At 36.7% G+C, this 22,530-nt stretch overlaps 1 protein-coding gene across 1 annotated transcript in view; it reads left to right on the forward strand.

Annotated features, from left to right (window-relative positions):
• The first annotated feature begins 4,442 nt into the window (after positions 1-4,442).
• TBC1D5 (TBC1 domain family member 5) overlaps positions 4,443-22,530 on the forward strand; it is a 35,215-nt gene continuing 17,127 nt past the window's right edge. The window contains exons 1-8 of the mRNA XM_069819508.1: positions 4,443-4,600; positions 4,716-4,833; positions 8,584-8,848; positions 13,406-13,576; positions 13,779-13,867; positions 20,284-20,334; positions 20,694-20,805; positions 22,379-22,512. Coding sequence (XP_069675609.1) covers positions 4,570-4,600; positions 4,716-4,833; positions 8,584-8,848; positions 13,406-13,576; positions 13,779-13,867; positions 20,284-20,334; positions 20,694-20,805; positions 22,379-22,512 — 971 coding nt within the window. The 5' untranslated portion in view covers positions 4,443-4,569. The remainder of the gene's footprint in view (positions 4,601-4,715; positions 4,834-8,583; positions 8,849-13,405; positions 13,577-13,778; positions 13,868-20,283; positions 20,335-20,693; positions 20,806-22,378; positions 22,513-22,530) is intronic.

The raw sequence follows: 22,530 nt of genomic DNA on the forward strand, positions 1-22,530 counted from the left end.
CCAGTTCGAATGTGCTGATTATATTATAAGAACCCATCCAATAACACCTGCTTTTGCCTCACAATAACAGCGTTAATAAAGGACACAAGATTGTTGGAGGCAAGCATGGACAGCTTTGAATTTTAAAGTGGGTCGCATCTTAACAGTGAACACGTGCTGTTTTTTTCACGTTCTTACATATTCATGACAAACCTAATTTCGAGCAAAATTGATTGAGAACATAATTACAAATAAATGACCTTTTGTACTTCTTGGGGTTTAAAATACGATCATGTAGGTGTAAGAAACGTGTAACTGAAATAAAATAACATAGAAAGTATAGGAATTTTACCAGACTTTATAAAAAAAAACGAACAAGCGTGAAACGTATAAAAGAAATTTTTCTTTAAGAAAGAAGAATCCAAAAAGGATAGCTGCCCTTGCAAAAGGGGTACTGAGCGGTAACAGCACCTAAATTAATTGTAGATCAACAATATTCTATTTTAAATTTAAATTTTATTTTAATTTATTTTTGGGGGGCAGCTATCCTTGACATGAATAATTTATTTTTCATATATAGAACTGTACAGATGGTTATTTACAATTAACAAGGAATGTTTTAAAACATTAATGGCTATATCTTGAAGTTCCAAAAGATTGATATGGAAACGATGAAAGAAATTGATACAAAATCTTGATATAGTGCCCCTTGCACAAAAGAGTAAGCCAATTACTTCCCAGCGACAAACGGGTATGTGGTATTTCTCTTACAGATAAGGAAAGCAGGGTTCATAATGTCTATTCTTTTCCATAAAACAAATTACACAGAGGAATTTAAAGTAAACCATATTTCATAAAAGCAATGAATGTGTGTGAGAAAATCAATTTGAGATTCAAAATTTAAATTGAAAAATAATTAATCGAAGACCTTCCTGGAATAAAAGGATGTAACATCAAGTTAATGACATAATGTGACTTGGTGCAAAAAAGTAATTTTGAAGCATTCATTTATAACAATAAATGATTGCATCCAGTACCTGAATGAACTTGTATTCTTGATATGTTTCTGCTAGTAAATATAGGTGTAACAAAATATGTCACTGAAATTATTTTCCTTCCCCATGAAACATGTAGGCCTATTACAAATTTGTTGGTTACACCCTTATTCCAGTGAGGTCTTCAATCAAACAAGGATTTAGTTTAACATTTTATTTAGTACATTTCTGGTAACAATGTAAACGACAAAATGTATAATAAAATAAATTTCTTTATAAAGCGAAATGTTGACCAGCATATATATATATAAGACTTCATAATGTTCTGTCTAAAGCAAAACTGAAGTATCGAAATGAAATTTTGGTTATACATCACAAATGCTAACCACACCCACAGAGACATCAACACAGACATGGAAATACTACACATCCAACCAAAAAGCCAGAAACTAAACACACTAGAACAATATGAAATATACAGACACACGAAAATACACCCCAACGAAATTCTCAACACACAACTCAATTTCAGAACACACACACTCTTTGACTCTACATTACACCACATGAACACACCCTCACAAGAAACAAAACAAGAGGCGCCAAGACCAACAACGACCATTCTGAGGACGACCCATAAAAGTAATCAAGGTACGTTAGAATTTAACACAAGAAAGTCTTATCATACATATTCCGAAATTTTGGTATTAATTAAAAAAGGATGTTGACGTCTGAGAGTACATGAAATGAATTTTCCTAAAAGTGCTTTTGGAATTCACAATCAATCTTCTTAATGTATCCAGCTGTTTGCTGACAACATGAAGTCCACTGTAGTCTGTTCAATTGTTGTTTTTCATGAGAAATGAGGGGTATTTTGATCGGTGTTCATTATAGATGCCTGTTGCTAGTAGCCAGAGTTGGGGTGTAGTCAATATATACTGCAGGGCTGTGTCTTCTGCAACTGGTACTGATGATTTTAATTTACTTCTTTTGTGGTTTATGGATGGACAGTATAGAAGAATGTGTTCCAGATATTCATCATGATTATTACACCACAGACAAGTAGGATTATCAGAAATGTGAAATCGGTGTAGGTACAGTTGAGTGACAATGTGACCTGTTCTGGCTCTTGTTAAAAATGATTGAACATGTCTGGGCAAGTTTTTGTACATTTCCAGGTCATTTGGAATTCACAAGTTTAGATAATCAAATAGTGACATACAAACAAATAAAAAGTTGGAGATACAGGTAGGAATAAAATTCCTGATGCAGTGACAAAAATGGATAAGAGACAATAGATAACTCGAAAGAAGTTTGAAGAAATAGGAACGTTACTGTGAGGCAGTGGCGGCTGATTGACTGAGGCCAGGCCTCATCACTTGGCTTAACTGAAATCAAATTTTGTGTTTTTATATAATGTATTAGTTATTTGAATGAAGTATATATCGCTGTAGAAGCATTTGAAAACTTTGTGGTGTATATAGACCTGTTTTGCAGTAAAATTTGTTCCTGAGGCCAGAATCGCTCGTGCCGGGTCTGGCATATGCATTTCATGTCCTTTCGCGGGCTTTGAGTTTGCGCTTAAAACGTTGTAGCTGAGGCACAATTCGTCTGGCCTGGTCAGGTTTCACTTCTCCCATCCATGGGCCGGCCTCAAGGGTAGAGTGGGGTGGGAATAGCAGTGGTGACTTGTTTTCCTAAATAGGCCATAAATAACAAAATTTCAGCTCTTTGGCAGGCAGAGACCCACTCGATTCTCTCCCCTTATGTCTTAGTTTATGACATAAGCGAGGGTGTTGTACTATTGTACTTCATAGTACAGTAGTGAATCTGGGCCAATGTTGTTATGTATTTCGAGAAAATATAAACAGAAACAAATGAGAGAAATAATGCTGGTGCAGTTAATTCATTGTTAGAGTGTCCTTTTTCGAGAAGAAATAATACTGAAAGAAAAGAAGTTTTAAATAAAGAGAGAGACTACCGAGATACCTACGACATCGCTGATAATTTTTCTGACACATAATCTTAAAACGCGAGTTTCTATTGCATCCTGGTATGGGCAACATAAATGGTTAAGTGGTAATGTGATGCAAAATAAACTTCTCTTGACCTTGTTTGTTGCTGTCAAAGGAAAAAAATAAAAAGAAAAGAAAGAAAGAAAGGGGAATTTCAACACATAATATGGGTTGCTTCATCACACTGAAACAATCACTGAAACTCAGAGCATAACAGCTTATTTGGTGAGTGAAATTGTTATTTTTCATTAATAGTAATAATAATAATAATAATAATAATAATACAGTAATAATGATATTAGTAATATAATAACAATAATAATTAATATCATAAACATTTCCTATCGGAGGCACTTAAACTAGTTTCATCTGACCTCACTGAGAATTTCGATCATCGGCCGCTATTGCTGTGAGGTATGACAAAATACTCCTAAACTATCTACTGTTTTAACATGGATCAGAGAGCAAAATATGATCTGGAATAAGTGACTAATTTAATCCCCTTTGAAGCATCAGCAGTCGAAAAGCAGTTCCCAAGGTACAGTATTTACAACTGGCTCCATCCAGTTCAGAAAGTAGAATGTGAGGAAATTTCTTCTTTAATTCCACCTCATCTACATACTGGATGATAAGCGATTCCAATAGCCTCACAAAAAAAAACATAAGTCTTTTATTATCAGCATGCCTTTTTTTTCTCAGGAAATGCTCAGGCGACAGGACTTGTCTGCTTCTCTGTCACCAAGTATATATAGTCGTTCTGTTCAGTGACAGAATGTAGCCGACACAGAGTAGATAGGAATCATGGGATATCTAGTAATGGATAGGCCTCTCTTTCCTTTGTAGAAAGGCAGTCACATGGTGTGAGTGGCATTGAATGCAATTCGTGAAAACTGTCCGCAGGTACTGTATGTCCAGCAATGTTTCCTGCATTGTTGTCCATAATTGTCACATTCCAGCATGGTGGGACAAACTCGAATGGACTATTCCACATGATGCCAAAGATTTTCCATAAGGTTCATTTTTGACAAAGGTTTACCTAGGAAAACAGTTTGTCAGATTTTATAACCGTGCATGAACTAATTTTAGCAAAACTAATAAAATCAGTTAAGAGTCAACTCTGCGTCATAAATTCAATAATCAGTCACGAATATTCAGAACGAGATCAAGTGCCTACTGTTGTGTATGCAACATTATTACTCTTCTTCACGAGGATTGGTTCGTCTTTTGTAAAAGAAATAAAGGTAATTTATACGATGTAATTCGGCTCCTATTATTTATAAACGGATATTAGGCTTTTTCTATACCGGTTATGTGTTTTTACTGCTTTTATTACGCACGTTCATGATTTCTTTAAAAAACAACATTGAGGACAATAAGCAATTCTCCCTAGCAACGGTTGTTTGAAAAAAAACAACATGGCACCTTAGCAACGAGTGACGTCATTAATGAAACGTGGTGGCAGTGTGATGGTGGATCAGCTGATTAGATAGGGATGCTGGCGATATCTGAAACTATTACATATTCTCAAATGAAGAAGATCCACATAACGTAATAATATCGTACTTTAGAAGTTTTTCAGTATGCTAAATGAAGAAGAAGAAAATTCCCAAGGTTAATATAGTGCTGCAAGAATTTGAATTGAATAGGCTATTGGCCCCTACATTATAAGGTTATGACTATGTTGAGGTGCAAAGGCTAAAGTAGTGTTTATATATTTTATTTGTAGATCAATCAGTACGTAATGCAAATGAAGAAGAAGATATCACGGAAAGGAGTTCATTGTCTACACCAGAAGAAACGTCGTGTGATTCATCGGAAAAGAGTGCTTCAATTCAGAAATATGAGTAAGTAAACGTCACTGTGACACTTGAAACCTTGACATCTAGGCTTTAGAATTCATTTGATTACTTCCATCAAATGTTTCATGTGACGTTTATGTTAAATTGCAGAAACTTCAGCTTCGGTTTTGATCCTTTAACAAATCAGTGATCCCAGAACAGTAATTAAAGACGTAGTTTATACCTTTGTACAAAACCACCCCCTTTTTACTACGTCGCTGTTACTCCTGCACATCGTTAGTGTGTGGTGCTCTCAATAATGTTTTCTGTAAATATAAAAGTGGCCAACTCCAAGGTTTCAGAAGTACATATAAATTATATTTGACCTATGTAGTTAAGCCTAGTATTTCAGACCAGTACATACAAATAAGAAAAGGGGCTGAGAATCAATTGAAGTTGAACAACCATGTAAAATAATTTTAATAACACATAATACAAGATTGAGCATCACACTTCTCCGAGAGGTATCGAAAGTCAGTTCACTATAAACTAACCGCTGGCATAGCTCGGTCGGTTAAAGCTCTTGCCTGCCGATCCGGAGTTGCGCTCGAGCTCGGGTTCGATTCCCGCTTGGGGTGATTACCTGGTTCGGTTTTTTCTGAGGTTTTTCCCCAGCCGTAAGGCAAATGTCAGGTAATCTATGGCGAATCCTCGGCCTCATCTTGCCAAATATCATATCGCTATCACCAGTTCCATCGACGCTAAATAACCTCGTAGTTGATACAGCGTCGTTAAATAACCAAGTAAAAAAAAACTATAAAGTAATCTTATCTTATAAAGATAAAAAGTTTCGGTGAATGTAGAATATCTAACGCCCACTGAACGAATATTTCACTTTCATCACTGCCAATGTTGCGCTATAATCTTATATGCAAGGTAGGCTATAACAAAAACCTAAACTAACCAAACCTAACCTGTCAAAGAAGCAACAAGTTATACTAAATATGTGTAAAATTGGCCTATGTCTCTATAGTGGGCGGGACATAAGTAACATTGACCAAAGTTTCTAAACATCATACAATGGAAGAGTTGAAACCAAAGATTTATAGATAAGTTATGAATTAATAGGCTATAGCATTGCATTCATGTTATTAATAGGAATTTCCGACGAGTGTTAATTATTTTCAGTCTTTCATTATCTCTGTAATATTATAATAGTCTATACAACCGGAAAACCATACCTCAACTTTCTTACAAAGATAGGCCTAATGGGATTATTACAATAATATAGGCCTAATGGGAGACTGGAAACGGCATTCAGTGGGAATTCCTGTTAGTGTACTAGTAAATCTCCAGGAAAGCTACACCCAAGGCACAATTTTCGTTAGCTTCATTGGAATCCATGAGATGTATATAGAAATAAACACGTGGTTTTAATTTGCAGCCGCAAATACTTTCAACATAAAAATCGTTTGATACTTACCTGTAAGTTACATACTAATGCACTCTTGTAGCCTTCTCCCCCCATATTACTAATATTACCAACACAACATGCGAGAGGTCCAGGGTGAATAGACTAGGGAAATGGTCAGTTTTCCTAATATTGCGTCTTGGACCTCTAGAGTGTTTTATTTGTATGTATATACATTATACACATTGGTTCTGTCGAGTTTGGCAGAACTGTAAAATAAAGTGAAAGCACTAATAATTAACTTAAACGTTTTTATGCACTGCATGAACGTCTAATACACAGTAAAAGCTGACTGTATGGTGTGTTGTTTTTGCTAGAGTCATCCTTAATCACTACTTTTTACAAGATGAAAATGAGAGATTTATTACATTATTCAGAGACGAACTAAACAGAAATAGCATTTGTTTGCAACAAGATTGCCCAAACTGCCAGAGACATTCTGTGGTTGTTGAGAAATCTTTTTCCTGAATGTTTAATTTCTCGGTTTGGCGATAACTGGCCGGCTCGATCCCCAGACCTTACAGCTGCTGATTTTTTTCTGTGCGGATACCTCAAGGAAAGGGTGTTTCAAACCAGACTACGATGTGTCCCAGCCACTGGCTTGGCTCAGTGTCCCAGCCACCGGCTTGGCTCAGTCGGTTAAGGCACTTGCCTGCTGGTCTGAAGTTGCGCTCAGGCATGGGTTCGATCCCTGCTTGGGTTGATTACCTGGTTGGGTTTTTTCCGAGTTTTTCCCCAACCGTAAAGTGAATGCCAGGTAATCTATGGCGAATCCTCGGCCTCATCTCGCCAAATACCATCTCGCTATCACCAATCTCATCGACGCTAAATAACCTCGTAGTTGATACAGCGTCGTTAAATAACCAACTAAAAAAAGAACGATGGTCCAGGATCTGAAGAACAGGCTACAGGCAAATGTCCCAGGTTTATTGCAACGTGTCATGAACAACTTTTGGGTGAGATTGCAACAAACCATAACATCCCAAAGGGATCATTTTCAAAAAATAATACGTCAGTAAACTGCATTGTTCCAGCCATATTCTATGTTATTTTGATATTTCTAACCCCTATGGTCACTTTAGAACAGCGTGCTGAAATCCGTCAGAATCAGCTCCCGAACCCTTCTTCTTCTACGTCATGGCTAGGATCAGTTTTCTCTTGCCTTGTATTCTAATACTTTTCTTGTTAATCTGGTACTGTCCATTCAAGTTGTTCAAACCAGTACTATACAAAATATGTGAAGTAGCCTACCATCTCACCGGAAGTAATGCTTTAACGACAAATATATATCATATATCATATCATATCATATATCATATCATATCATATCATATATCATATCATATCATATCATATATCATATCATATCATCACTTCGTTATAATGTCCATGTTTATAATGCCATGCTCCACACAAAGCACTTCACTAGTCTCTTCCTTAGTTCCTTTTCCAGAGGTCCCCAGAAGATGCTCCCTTTTCTATTAAAAGCTCCCTTTGCCATTGCAATCCTCCTTTTGACTTCCTGGCAGCAGCTCATGTTACTGCTTATAGTACACCTCAAGTATTTGAAGCTGTCCACTTGGTCTACTGCCTCATTTAATATTCACACGTTTACCGTCTTTATTTTTCTTCCTATGACCATGGTCTTCGTCTTATTTGCATTTATCTTCATTCCATACTGTTCACAGCTGTCATTTAGCTTCAGTATCATATCACTTAGTATCATCTCCTCTTGTGTCAACGCCATATCATCAGCAATCTTACGCTTGCTATTATTTTTGCATATATTTTATATGGGACATCAAGGAGACTTATACTGCAATATTTATTGCAATCATTTTCATTTCTGTCCCTGTTTTTAGAAACAGAACTGCCGGACCCTGTATCATTAAATTAAGAAACGTCAGACATTTAACGACTTCTCTAATAGTTCCTCCTTGGCATTAAGCTTATGGGAGCTATTGTTATGCTTTGAGCATTACCCATCTTCATCATGAATAATTTCGAGGGAAAAATTGTTCCGGGGCCGGGTATCGAACCCGGGACCTTTGGTTAAACGTACCAATGCTCTACCAACTGAGCTACCCGGGAACTCTACCGACACCGATCCAATTTCTCCCTCTATATCCACAGACCTCAAAGTGGGCTGACAACCTTCAAGCAATCAACATTGAGTGCACACTAACTCTGTGTGACTTAAATTGTGGTTTTCTATTAACGAACAGTGACGTATATTAACTGAGCATTACCCTTCTTCATTAAGCTTTGCCTCTTTTTGCCGCGAAATGCACTCCAGAATTAAGTTCGAGGCTGTGTAGCCTACTCACCCCGCTGTGTTTGTGCAGGGAGGAGTGGGCCCAGCTGTACAGGCGGGATGACCCAGAGCTGGGGGAGCTGCGTCGCAGGGCTGTTCTGGGGAACCTCCGAGCCTCCCGCTTCCGCAGTGTGTGCTGGCGTGCCCTCCTGGGAGTTCTGTCGCCTGACACATCCCAGTGGCTGACCCAGCTGCTGCAGCAGCGTCAGCACTATGCCAGAGTGCTCAAGGAGCTGTCCCTAGACCCGTGGGACAGGAGCCAGCCTGAAGACGATCCTTTGTCACAGAAGGCTGAGGTAAATGGTGTGACTTTTTAATTATCTTTCTTCTCTAGTAAATTTGGCAATAATTCCTTCCACTTTGGTGCAAATGATGTCACTCCTGGGTACAAACCGACTGGACCCAGATCCGATTTCCAGCAGGAAAATGAATATCCATGATCTGAAATTTTCAATTTTCTGAACTACTCAAACTAGAGAACTGAAAATTTGTATAGTTATCATACTGCATATAAATAGTCCCTGTGCAAAGTTTGATCTAGTTTGGTTAAGAATTGTGTGGGTAATTATGTTGTTGTTTTCTAATGCCAGGCATTTGACGATAAAGTCATGTGGGTAATTATGTTGTTGTTTTCTAATGCCAGCCATTTGACGATAAAGTCATGTGGGTAATTATGTTGTTATTTTCTAATGCCAGGCATTTGATGATAAAGTCATGTGGGTAATTATATTGTTGTTTTCTAATGCCAGGCGTTTGTCGATAAAGTCATGTGGGTAATTATGTTGTTGTTATTTTCTAATGCCAGGCATTTGACGATAAAGTCATGTGGGTAATTATGTTGTTATTTTCTAATGCCAGGCATTTGTCGATAAAGTCATGTGGGTAATTATGTTGTTATTTTCTAATGCCAGGCACTTGACGATAAAGTCATGTGGGTAATTATGTTGTTATTTTCTAATGCCAGGCATTTGACGATAAAATCATGTGGGTAATTATGTTGTTATTTTCTAATGCCAGGCATTTGTCGATAAAGTCATGTGGGTAATTATGTTGTTATTTTCTAATGCCAGGCATTTGACGATAACGTCATGTGGGTAATTATGTTGTTATTTTCTAATGCCAGGTGTTTGACGATAAAGTCATGTGGGTAATTATGTTTGTTATTTTCTAATGCCAGGCACTTGACGATAAAGTCATGTGGGTAATTATGTTGTTATTTTCTAATGCCAGGCATTTGACGATAAAGTCATGTGGGTAATTATGTTGTTATTTTCTAATGCCAGGCATTTGACGATAAAGTCATGTGGGTAATTATGTTGTTGTTTTCTAATGCCAGGCATTTGACGATAAAGTCATGTGGGTAATTATGTTGTTATTTTCTAATGCCAGGCATTTGACGATAAAGTAATGTGGGTAATTATGTTGTTGTTTTCTAATGCCAGGCATTTGACGATAAAGTCATGTGGGTAATTTATGTTGTTGTTTTCTAATGCCAGGCATTTGACGATAAAGTCATGTGGGTAATTATGTTGTTGTTTTCTAATGCCAGGTGTTTGACGATAAAGTCATGTGAGTAATTATGTTGTTGTTTTCTAATGCCAGGCATTTTGACGATAAAGTCATGTGGGTAATTATGTTGTTGTTTTCTAATGCCAGGCATTTGACGATAAAGTCATGTGGGTAATTATGTTGTTGTTTTCTAATGCCAGGCGTTTGACGATAAAGTCATGTGAGTAATTATGTTGTTGTTTTCTAATGCCAGGTGTTTGACGATAAAGTCATGTGAGTAATTATGTTGTTGTTTTCTAATGCCAGGCATTTGACGATAAAGTCATGTGGGTAATTATGTTGTTGTTTTCTAATGCCAGGCATTTGACGATAAAGTCATGTGGGTAATTATGTTGTTGTTTTCTAATGCCAGGCATTTGACGATAAAGTCATGTGGGTAATTATGTTGTTATTTTCTAATGCCAGGTGTTTGACGATAAAGTCATGTGGGTAATGATGTTGTTATTTTCTAATGCCAGGCATTTGACGATAAAGTCATGTGGGTAATTATGTTGTTATTTTCTAATGCCAGGCATTTGACGATAAAGTCATGTGGGTAATTATGTTGTTGTTTTCTAATGCCAGGTGTTTGACGATAAAGTCATGTGGGTAATTATGTTGTTGTTTTCTAATGCCAGGTGTTTGACGATAAAGTCATGTGGGTAATTATGTTGTTGTTTTCTAATGCCAGGTGTTTGACGATAAAGTCATGTGGGTAATTATGTTGTTGTTATTTTCTAATGCCAGGCATTTGATGATAAAGTCATGTGGGTAATTATGTTGTTATTTTCTAATGCCAGGCATTTGACGATAAAGTCATGTGGGTAATTATGTTGTTGTTTTCTAATGCCAGGTGTTTGACGATAAAGTCATTTGGGTAATTATGTTACCTGTTATAACAATGCTGATAAAATATAAAAATCACATTTTCGAAGTTAATGTTGGTTTGAGAGAATTTTGTTGTTAAGAAGTGGTGGTAGAGTAATAAAAGTATTTTTTTTTTTTGTGTGTTTATTTGATTTTTGTGATTTTACTTGTTTTGTGGTAGACATGGTTTGTGCTACAGTTGTCTTTGGATGATTATGCTTCTTCTCGGTCTATTTTTCGATGTCCAATGGATATCAGTTTTAACGTCAGATTTGTGAATATGTAATTAATAAAGAGTCGATGGTTTTGGGATTTTCAAAGGGACCATCACTGAACTTCGATAATTTTCTGTGAAGACACGGCTTATTGTCCGATAAATATATATGTGAAATATTGAAGGATTTCGATCATTGCTTACTGTCCGATAGATGTGTATGTACAAATTGTGGAACTATGGAAGAAACGAGTTTTCGAGGGTCAGGGTCGAGGGTTAGTGACAGATTAGGTTTAGTTTGTTCAGGCTTTTTGGTATGCATTTCAAGTACGTTTTTGGTAGTTAAGTAGATACAGCAGATAGAAAGCGTGTTTCTGTAAGCTTGAAGGTTAGTGACAGGTTAGGTTTGGTTTATTGAGGCTTTTATTAGTAGCCTGTACATACGGTTTTTGGTAGATAGGTACCGTAGTACACAAATTACAGGTATAATTGTGCTACGTTAATGAAAATTGCCGAAACAATTACAAGTAAAAATTAAAATATGAGCTATAAACTTCTAAAGGAAGTCTTGACATTAACATAAGAAGAATAACATTTTTAGTAGAGAAAAAGATACTTAGGATTTTTCCTAAGCCGAGAAAAATGAGTTTAAAAGTTTGGAACTGTATAGATGAAAGTGAACACATGCAATTTCTTCCAACTCTAACAGATGATTGGACAGCTCTATGGGGATGGAAATTTATGGAGAGCTATTTTAGACCTTAAGCAAGAGTGACTATAACGCCAAGGAACATGAGAGGCAATTTACTGATAAGTACGAATGCTCTACTGTTACCAACTACTACTACTACTGCTGCTGATGATAATAATAATAATAATAATAATAATATGTTGTTGGTGGTGTTGTTTTCTAATGCCATGCGTTTGACAATAAAGTCATTTGACCTCTTGCACTCCAATATTTTTCAAAGATATTATCATGGCCAGCCACTGAAGCACAGATTTTGAGGTGTTCCGAATCCATTTCTTGGTTTGAGTTGCGCAATGGGCAGTTAGGGGACTGATATTTTCCAATTCTATGCAGGTGTTTGGCCAAACAATCATGGCCTATTGCCAATCTAAATGCAGCTACAGACGATTTTCATGGTAAATCGGGAATTAACTGTGGATTATGATGCAGAGAGTTCCATTTTTTCCCTTAAGATTGTATTATCAAATTTTGTTTGTTGAGGGAGATGCATTGTCACCTCTACTTTTTAACTTTGCTCTAGAATATGCCATTAGGAAAGTTCAGGATAACACAGAGGGTTTGGAATTGAACGGGTTACATCAGCTTCAGTGTCTATGCGGATGACGTGAATATGTTAGGAGAAAATCCACAAACAATTAGGGAAAACACGGAAATTCTACTTGAAGCAAGTAAAGCGATAGGATTGGAAGTAAATCCCGAAAAGACTAAGTATATGATTGTGTCTAGTGATCACAATATTGTACGAAATGGAAATATAAAAATTGGAGATTTATCCTTCGAAGAGGTGGAAAAATTCAAATATCTTGGAGCAACAGTAACAAATATAAATGACACTCAGGAGGAAATTAAACGCAGAATAAATATGGGAAATGCCTGTTATTATTCGGTTGACAAACTTTTGTCATCTAGTCTGCTGTCAAAAAATCTGAAAGTTAGAATTTATAAAACAGTTATATTACCGGTTGTTCTGTATGGTTGTGAAACTTGGACTCTCACTTTGAGAGAGGAACATAGGTTAAGGGTGTTTGAGAGTAAGGTGCTTAGGAAAATATTTGGGGCTAAGAGGGATGAAGTTACAGGAGAATGGAGAAAGTTACACAACACAGAACTGCATGCATTGTATTCTTCACCTGACATAATTAGGAATATTAAATTAAGACGTTTGAGATGGGCAGGGCATGTAGCATGTATGGGCGAATCCAGAAATGCATATAGAGTGTTAGTTGGGAGGCCGACGGGAAAAAGACCTTTGGGGAGGCCGAGACGTAGATGGGAGGATAATATTAAAATGGATTTGAGGGAGGTGGAATATGATGATAGAGACTGGATTAATCTTGCTCAGGATAGGGACCAATGGCGGGCTTATGTGAGGGCGGCAGTGAACCTCCGGGTTCCTTAAAAGCCAATAAGTAAGTAAGTAAGAGGTCTAAGTATGTAGATTTAATATATTAATGTTGTCGTCATTGCTTCCAGAGCATCTGGCATCAGTACTTCTGTGACAAGGAGCTGAGAGCAGTTATCAGGCAGGACGTGGTTCGGACCTTCCCAGGGGTGGACTTCTTCAGGAAAAACATGATACAAGATGCGATGGTCAACATCTTGTTCTGCTATGCTCGAGAAAACCCCACCATGTGTTACCGTCAGGTGAGCAGAGTTTATAGCTTGATATACATTTAAATGGTTGGATGCAAGCTGCTGGGTTTATCTTCTTCTTTGAGCGATATAGTTGTGCTGTGCCAGCATGAAAGTTCATTTTAGTTTTAATAGAATTTGAGTTTGGTACATCTGAATTATTCCGGCTAGGAATTAAGAAGGTGTGGACCTAATAATCGTTGTACCCTTGCAGGGCATGCACGAGATACTGGCCCCATTGCTGTTTGTTCTGCACTGCGACCATCAGGCCCTGCTGCACACCAAAGAACAAGTGCCGATCAGGTAAATTCAGTTCTTGTCTCTTGCTCTAAATGAAAGAAAGGAACAACTGGATAATACCCACGGCAGACCAATATCGATAGCCGAAGCAATTCGCTGGCCACTAGTCACCGGGCCGTACCGAGCCGTATCAAACAAAATATAATCGAAATGGTGGTAGTCAAATTCGCGACTATATTCTTAAATAATTCACTCCATTAGTCAAGTTCAAGGTTTTATGTAGTACAACGGCGGTTTTTTGAATGCATTAAAAGAAAATGAAGATGTAGTAAGATCATAAACTAGGTTATCACAAGGAAATTAACAGGAAAAAAGGTGTGTTTCACGGAATACCATTAAAATGACGGAAAGTAAATTTCCGGTTAAAGTTCGCCAAAGCGTAAAGTACGTAATTATGACGGCGTTGCTGTTTTATTTCTGGCCTATAGAAAAATACCTAGCCTTTTACGAAAAAAAATTTTAGGGACCATGAAATTATTCACCACTTTTATTATAGGCCTATTAATTTTTTATCAATATTACGAATCAAAAACAGTCATATTATATAATTTTAACTACTACATGGACGAATGAAATCAAGCTAACCTAACCAAAGCTAACCTAACCTAAGCTAACCTAACCTAACCAAAACTAACCTAACCTAAGCTAAGCTGACCTAACCTAAGCTAACCAAAGCTAACCTAACCTAACCAAAGCTAACCTAACCAAAGCCAACCTAACCTAACCTTTGTAAATGCAAGGTCTGTAACCAAATCAAGAAGATATCTCAATAATTTAATCTGCAATGTACACTCAAAAATAAATTCAAGTAAGGATCACGCTCCCACTACATGAGAGGTCCACGCATGCGCTACAGCAAAACTGTTTCTGTCCCGAGCCTCTCATCTAAGGCACTCGTCATAATTTACTCGCAACATTTACGCAAATACACATTGTCGCTAACAGTGGTGCTATCTCTCAATAATGTTCAGAAGGAAGGAGGTAGACAGAGAGAGAGAAAAAAAGAAATATAGCACAAAACTATTTTGTCTCGAGACTCTCATCTAAAACACGTAATAAGTCACATAATCTACTTGCAATATATTTGCGCAAATACACTTTGTAGCTAACACTGGTGCTATCTCTCAGTAATGTTCAGAACGAAGGAGGCAGAGAGAGAGAGAAAAAAATTTCTCCCGCCAACTACGCCACACACCAACGTCATGTTCTTATGTTGGTGACATTGTGTATTTACTTAAATTTGGTGGTAAATGTAACGGCACGGTTCAAAGTGACCGTGGTAATTCTCCAGTATAGCGGAAAGAAATTAATACAGAACCTAAGGCAGAATGTAGGCCTAGTTCAGTTCACACCGGTACTCGAATTGTTATGTCTGTAAAGTAATAACATCTGCCATCATATGGGTTACTGCACTCAGCACATAGTCTACTTACATTGTTATAGAAGGGAAATGTGTACCTGAAAATAAAAACAAGAACGCCATCTCCTTTACTTTTACATTGTTCTAAGCATAAAAAAAAAAAAATGTATGTACAGAGTGTCTCTAAAGTAGACTGACAAATTGTATTAGCCACAGAGTAAAGAAGAATGCCCGTCAGAACCTCACAGTCCTATTTTAAATATTTTTCAAGTTATCATTCTGTGAATCTCTTAAAGTCCAGTCACAATAATGAAAGTCAGACAATGTTTGAATTGCCAAAAGATGAGAAAGAGTATGTGTTATTTGTAGGAAAGACATTCTCGGTGTTTTGTTTCTTTTCAACCTAACTCAAGCGTGATTAGGCAGTGTATGAAGAAATATTCTCTGAGTCCATGGCAAGATAGAAGTTCAACAGTTCCATGCCAGGTATAGTCCTGTCTTATTTCCGGCAGCCAATCATGTTGCAGGTCGGCTACATTTAAACGTGTGTGTCTTGTGATTTACTGATGATGACGTTATGCATTTCCTAAGGCTCGATAAATGCTTAATATGTTGCTTGTTGTTTTCTAATGCCAGGCGTTTGACAATAAAGTCATTTGATCTCTTGCACTCCAATATTTTTCAAAGATATCATCATGACTAGCCACTGAAGCACAGATTTTGAGGTGTTCCTAATCCATTTCTTGGTTTGAGTTGCACAATGGGCAGTTAGGGAACTGATATATTCCAATTCTATGCAGGTGTTTGGCCAAACAATCATGGCCTGTTGCCAATCTAAATGCAGCTACAGACGATTTTCGTGGTAAATCGGGAATTAACTGTGGATTATGATGCAGAGAGTTCCATTTTTTCCCTTGGGATTGTGTTATCAAATTTTGTTTGTTGAAGTCTAAGTATGTAGATTTAATAAATCTCTTCACAGAGTAATACGTAGATTTAGTAACGGGTCTGTAAGTAGCAGTGCTGCCCTTCTTTGCTAAAGCATCCGCATTCTCGTTTCCTAGGATTCCACAATGGGATGGTATCCATTGGAATAGAATTCTTTTTTTGAGTGATATTAATTGAGAGAGCATTTTAGTTATTTTTGCTGTTTGAGATGAAGGTGTGTGTTTAGAGACGATTGATAGAATAGCTGCTTTGGAGTCTGACAATATAACTGCATTCCTAAATTTATTTATGTGGCATAGAAGATTCCTGAGCCATTCACTTATTGCAATGATTTCACCATCAAAACTTGTTCCATATCCAAGAGATCTATAAAGTGAGAAGAGACAGCACGTAACACCTGCACCGGCACCTTGTTCTCTGGAGATCAAGGATCCGTCGGTGTATAAATGAAGCCAGTTTTGTGGAGGGTACCTAATATTAATTGTCTCTAAAGACAATTGTTTCAGTGTTTCTGTGTTTACTTCTGATTTCAGTATTTCTTCTGTTAAATTTAGATTATATTCTATATTTAATAGAGTTAAAGGGTTTGGTTTAATTTGTAAGTTTTCTTTTAAATTCGGGATATTGATTTTCTGTTTTAATTCTTGAACAATGGATATGAAACTTTTTTGAATTTTCAATCTACAGAGAGGACTGTATGAATGCCAATTGTTTCCTGGTAATCTGATAAGTTTTTCATATTGAATCAGTGCTTTTTCTTCTATTGTCATTTTGATGCTGTTAATATTAGTGAGGAATCTCATAGAATCTATTGGCGTTGTTTTGATTCCACCAGTAACGAGTCTGAGAGCTTGGTTTTGAACATATTCTATGTCGTTTATGAAAGGTGAAGTAATTAAAATTTCTCCGCAGTATGTCAGCACTGGCTGTATAAACATTTACATTGTTATAGAAGGGAAACGTGTACCTGAAAATAAAAACAAAAACGCCATCACCTTTACTTTTACATTGTTCTAAGCATAAAAAAAATGTATGTACAGAGTGTCTCTAAAGTAGACTGACAAATTGTATTATCCACAGAGTAAAGAAGTATGCCCGTCAAAACCCCACAGCCCTATTTTAAATATTTTTCAAGTTATCATTCTGTGAATCTCTTAAAGTCCAGTCACAATAATGAAAGTCAGACAATGTTTGAATGACCAAAAGATGAGAAAGAGTATGTGTTATTTGTAGGAAAGACATTCTCGGTGTTTTGTTTCTTTTCTACCTAACTCAAGAGTGATTAGGCAGTGTATGGAGAAATATTCTCTGAGTCCATGGCAAGGTAGAAGTTCAACAGTTCCATGCCAGGTAGAGTCTCGTCTTATTTCCAGCAGCCAATCATGTTGCAGGTCGGCAACATTTAAACATGTGCGTCTTGTGATTTGCTGATGATGACGTTATGCATTTCCTAAGGCTCGATAAATGCTTAATATAATCGCCCGCCGTTTTGGCTCTTTCATTGGTGTTCACGGAAAGCACACGAGGACGTTATTTGCCACTCAATCATTTGCTCAATTACAGTGCGTTTGATTTATTATCATAGGAGCTACGACATGATCATGTTTAACGGTGTGGTAGCTTAGCAACGAAAGAACAAAAATGGCGAACGATACTACCTACCTAGATTTTATAGAGCCTTCACTTCCTAAGACGTAAACAAAGAAGAGGAGTCATGCTGGGAATAACAGCGTCACGACTATAATATATGTATGATGTACATAAACACACTGCCTAATCACAAGCATATTTACTTATTTATTTATTATTTTTATTTAATTGAACATACCAAAAAAATTTGTGGGTTTATTTTTGAGATACCCTGTATAATCTTAAGCTGCAAATGATACCGTGAGGATTGTACAGTGAAATTTTAATGTCAAAGAAGTACGATCTGCACCTCCAGTTAAAAACTTCGGACAGAGGTTTTGGGAATAAATTTACATGAATTTCTGTGTACTAATATGGTTTAAAACATAATGAATAGATGTATACCACTCGGTTCAAAAAATTTCCAGAATATATTTTTTCGTTGAAATGAATAATGTTATATGGTATATTTATGTTTCTGGTGTTGGCATCATTCGTGATGTCACTTCCGTACAAATTTCATGATCATAGTCATTGTTGTTGAGTAGCAATTGTCTGTTTTTGTTTGTGTGATATTCGTTCGTTGCATTTCAGAATGAAGACTGTGTGAATAACAAAGATAACCAGCACTCTGGTCGACCTACAGAAAAACGTTTATGTCAGGCATAGACCTGCGTTGTTTTCATTGCTGCTTCACCATAAGCTTCTTGAAGCATTCTTAATATCTCTAAAAAAACACGTTGCTCTGTATCCTACATTCTGAAATGCGACGAAACAATATTACATAAACAACAGCCAATTGCCACACAACAACAATGACTATGATCATGAAACTTCTGCAGAGGTGACGTCATGAATTATGCCAACACCAGAAACAGAAATATGTTTTTACAATTTTCCATGGCCACTTTTGGGATCATTTAACCCATTTTGCTTCTTGCCTCCCAGTAAAGAGCACTCAGATTCTACACTGCTGCACTTCTTTCTTCAGTTTAGTGCATTGAAGCAGATGTTCTTTGTTCATTGACGATACTGGTATGCTGCACAGTGGATTTTCTTCAGTGTTGTAAATTCCAATCTTACAAAGATGTGATGCAAGGCAGGCATGTTCTGTATTCAGCCTGAAAATAGCTACGGCTTTCCTGAGTTTTAGGCTGTATGTCTTCCAAAGTTGATTTATTTCTGTCCATTTTTCCCCTTGTGATTCCTGATTATATTTGTAGCATTTCTGCTTCTAATTTATTTTTAATTTTGATACCTAATGTGTGAGCACTCGTAGTTTCATTTTGTCTAAGTAATTTTGTGCATATAGAGTGTTAATTGGGAGGGCAAAGGGAAAAAGACTTTTATGCTCGACCATGCCGAAATGTAGTAATTATACACCAGGTAGTAGCCCTTTAATGCACCTCATTAAAGTACAACTATTCATTATAGTTCAGTTGTTCAGCCAATGAGAAATCACCATTGTACCATTATAAAACCGCAAGTATCGATTATTATTCTCGGATATGCAATCGAAAGACAATTAGCGAAAAGTCACGGAGGCTGGAAATCCAATACTGTCGCAGAAGGTTATGTTCTGTTACTATAATAATTAGCGTTAATTGTAAATAATATTCAAATAAATTCAATTTGTCATGTCGTTTTTCAATTCTAAATCAATTTCCAGGTTATATCAATATTAATGTTCATGTTATTCTCTAGATTATATCAAGATCAATGACATTCGTCCCTCGGAAAAAATCAGTACTTTCGCGTCTGCGCACATCTCACAATTTAGAAGGTCAGTTCCACTCTTCACTTAGATAACCATAACATGAATACTTATGAATAATTTCAAGTTAGAAATATGGCCGAGCATAAGAAGTAGTATGAAACTTGCCTATAATGGTGATTAAGACGCTCGTATGAAAATTATGAAACTCGCTTGCGCTCGTTTCATAAACAAACATACTCGCGTCTTAATTACTACCATTAGAGGCTCGTTGCATAATGTACTATTGGGGAGACTGAGACGTAGATGAGAGGATGATATTAAAATAGATTTGAGAGAGATGGGACATGATGGTAGGGACTGGATTAGTCTTGCTCATGATAGGGACCGATGGCAGGTTTATGTGAGAGTGGCAATGAACCTCAGGGTTCTCTAAAAGTCATTTGTAAGTAAGTAAGTAATTAAGTAACTTTGTGCTCTTTTTTTTGTTCTAGTTCATCAGCAATGTCATTACCATTTATGCCAAAGTGTGATGGTATCCACTGAAAACATTTTAGTTTGTGCATTTTCAAGAAGTTTTATTAATTTCCTTAGAAAGAAATATACCAATAACAAAATTCATTTCGGTGTAAAAAATATATTCCGGAAGCTTTTTGAACCCAATATATACAATGTACTGTACAGTAGTAATTTTGTCTAACACTGTATCAAGGAACAGAAGTTCATTGACTAGTTTTATTAAATTTGTAATTCTGTTTAATTTTTCAGTGATGTAATTGCAGAAGTTCTTGATCCAGCTTTTCTTGAAGAAGATGCTTAGTGAGTATGATATCAGTTACTTGAATATTGCCTTACTGTTTCAATATTACATCTAAATGCACTTCCTAAATGTGTGCAGATTGCACTAAGAAATCAATTTGTACTCACTCACTCATCCTCCATGCTCTTTAGTGGAGAAAAGTTATGTAAACAAAGGGGACAGCAGACTGCAATTCTCTCTATCTGTAACTCAGTAACCTTTACAGTATTATATAATTTGACTTCGCTTTTACACCACCAACTTCCATCCAAAATCATTGATCCCAAAAACATGTCTTTTTGTTGTGGGTGCAGTAAAGATACTCTGTCCACCAGGTGTGTCTCTAGTGTTGAAGTAATGGACATTTTCTTGCTTGCAGCACGCTGTTTTGTAGAATCATGAGTGGAATTGAGTCTTGTTATCGAATAAATGACCTCACACCAACTCCTACGGGCTACTTCCCTGCCAACCTTCAGTCTCCACAGGGAAATGTGAGTTGATAAATTATGTAAATTGTCCTCACTGTTTTGGTCAGGAAATTAACTTGTTCAACCTTATATAAAGCAGCTCAAAAGGAATCAAAGTTTTAAAACATGTTGAACTCGATAAAAAATTCAGGTACCACATAAAAATTTTAAAGTGCCATGCAACATGACACCCGAGATTTGTCTACCTCTGATGGTGATTATTCGTTTATTCAAAAGCCACGTCTTTCACTGTAAACCCAGCATTCTCCAATCTTTCCTATTTTCTGCCTTCCTCATAGTCTCCGCATATGATCCATATATAGGGGCGTGATATTATGGTGATTATTTTATCCTGATTTTGGTGATTAAAATGGTTTGATTTCAGTGAATATTTCGTAAAAAAAAACAAGCGATTTCCTGCATATTTCGCATCCTAAAGAAACTTAAAAAGTAGTAAAATAATATTGTTTTAATTATTATTGTTCAGTCCCTTTGAAACTAACAGAAAATTGTTTGCATCATTAATTAAATTCATAATTCAATTTCGTTCGACTGTGAGGGGGTGACGACACTGCCCTCTTGATCTCACGAAGGAAGTTGTTGCGGGAAAGAGAAATGACTGTTTTCTGCTTGTGCAGCTCCCTGGAAGTAGTTCCTGAAACTATGCTTACACCGTTGCTAGATATCAACGTATGTAATGCTGGATGATGAAATATGTAGAAATGTTCTTGTGTATTTTATAATGAAGAAACTTTATTTGAAAAAAAAAAGTAATTTTTCATGCGAATTCTTCTTGTTTTTTGTTGTTGTTGAAAATATTGTGTTTGTGAAGTAATTTCGTCAATTTATATCAATTTCACAAAAATTTGCGGGTATATTTCTCTTAACTCCAAAAACTTAATAAGATTGTCCATTTCCAATGGATACCAGCACACTGTGGAGTCATGGAGAATGAAACCGCAGACACACTTGCCAAGAAAGGCACAACAATAAAACAAAAGTCTAAATTTAATTTCTCATATTCCTCAATAAAACGCTTGATCACTACAAAATTTTCTCATTCATACCTACAAGAAATAGAATCAAATGCTAAAGACAAAAAATGGATTACACTACTTTCCAACCCAGATATAATCCCCCAGAGACCAAGGAAAACAGCAGTTGCAGCCTTCAGACTAGTGACAAATCACGACTGTCTAGCAAGTCATCTCTACAGAATAGGTATCTCAGCTTCACCCATATGTGTCCTGTGTAACGATCCAGCAGAAATGAATGAAGATCACTTGAAGATCTGTGAAGCATTAAGATCAGAAGAAACTACAGTTCAAAAGTATTGGAAGCACGACTGCTAATGGCTTCATTGCCAGATGCAAGGCACTAGACAACAACAACATTTCTCTTAATTTTGGGCTTTCATTAAGGGATTGCAATTTTCCATGTATAAAATTAAGTTTTTAATACATTTCGCGTAAATTGTTAATACCAAAAAATCACACACCTATTACTATTATTGTCTACTTGAACAAGTAAGATATTTTATGTGCAGTGAGTAATTTGTGATTGTCACTGTGTTGATAAGATCTGTGCCATGTTTCAGGGCTCGGACTCCCGGTCGGAGAACGAAGTGGTGGCCCAGCTGAACTGGATTCGGGACAACCTGCTGGCCCCGACCGACCCGCAGCTGTACGAGCATCTGCAGCAGCTGGACATACCGCTCCCACTCTTTGGAATGTCAGTGAACTACCTCTA

This window comes from Periplaneta americana, chromosome 2 (genome assembly GCF_040183065.1).
Source record: "Periplaneta americana isolate PAMFEO1 chromosome 2, P.americana_PAMFEO1_priV1, whole genome shotgun sequence".
Lineage (NCBI taxonomy): Eukaryota > Metazoa > Arthropoda > Insecta > Blattodea > Blattidae > Periplaneta > Periplaneta americana.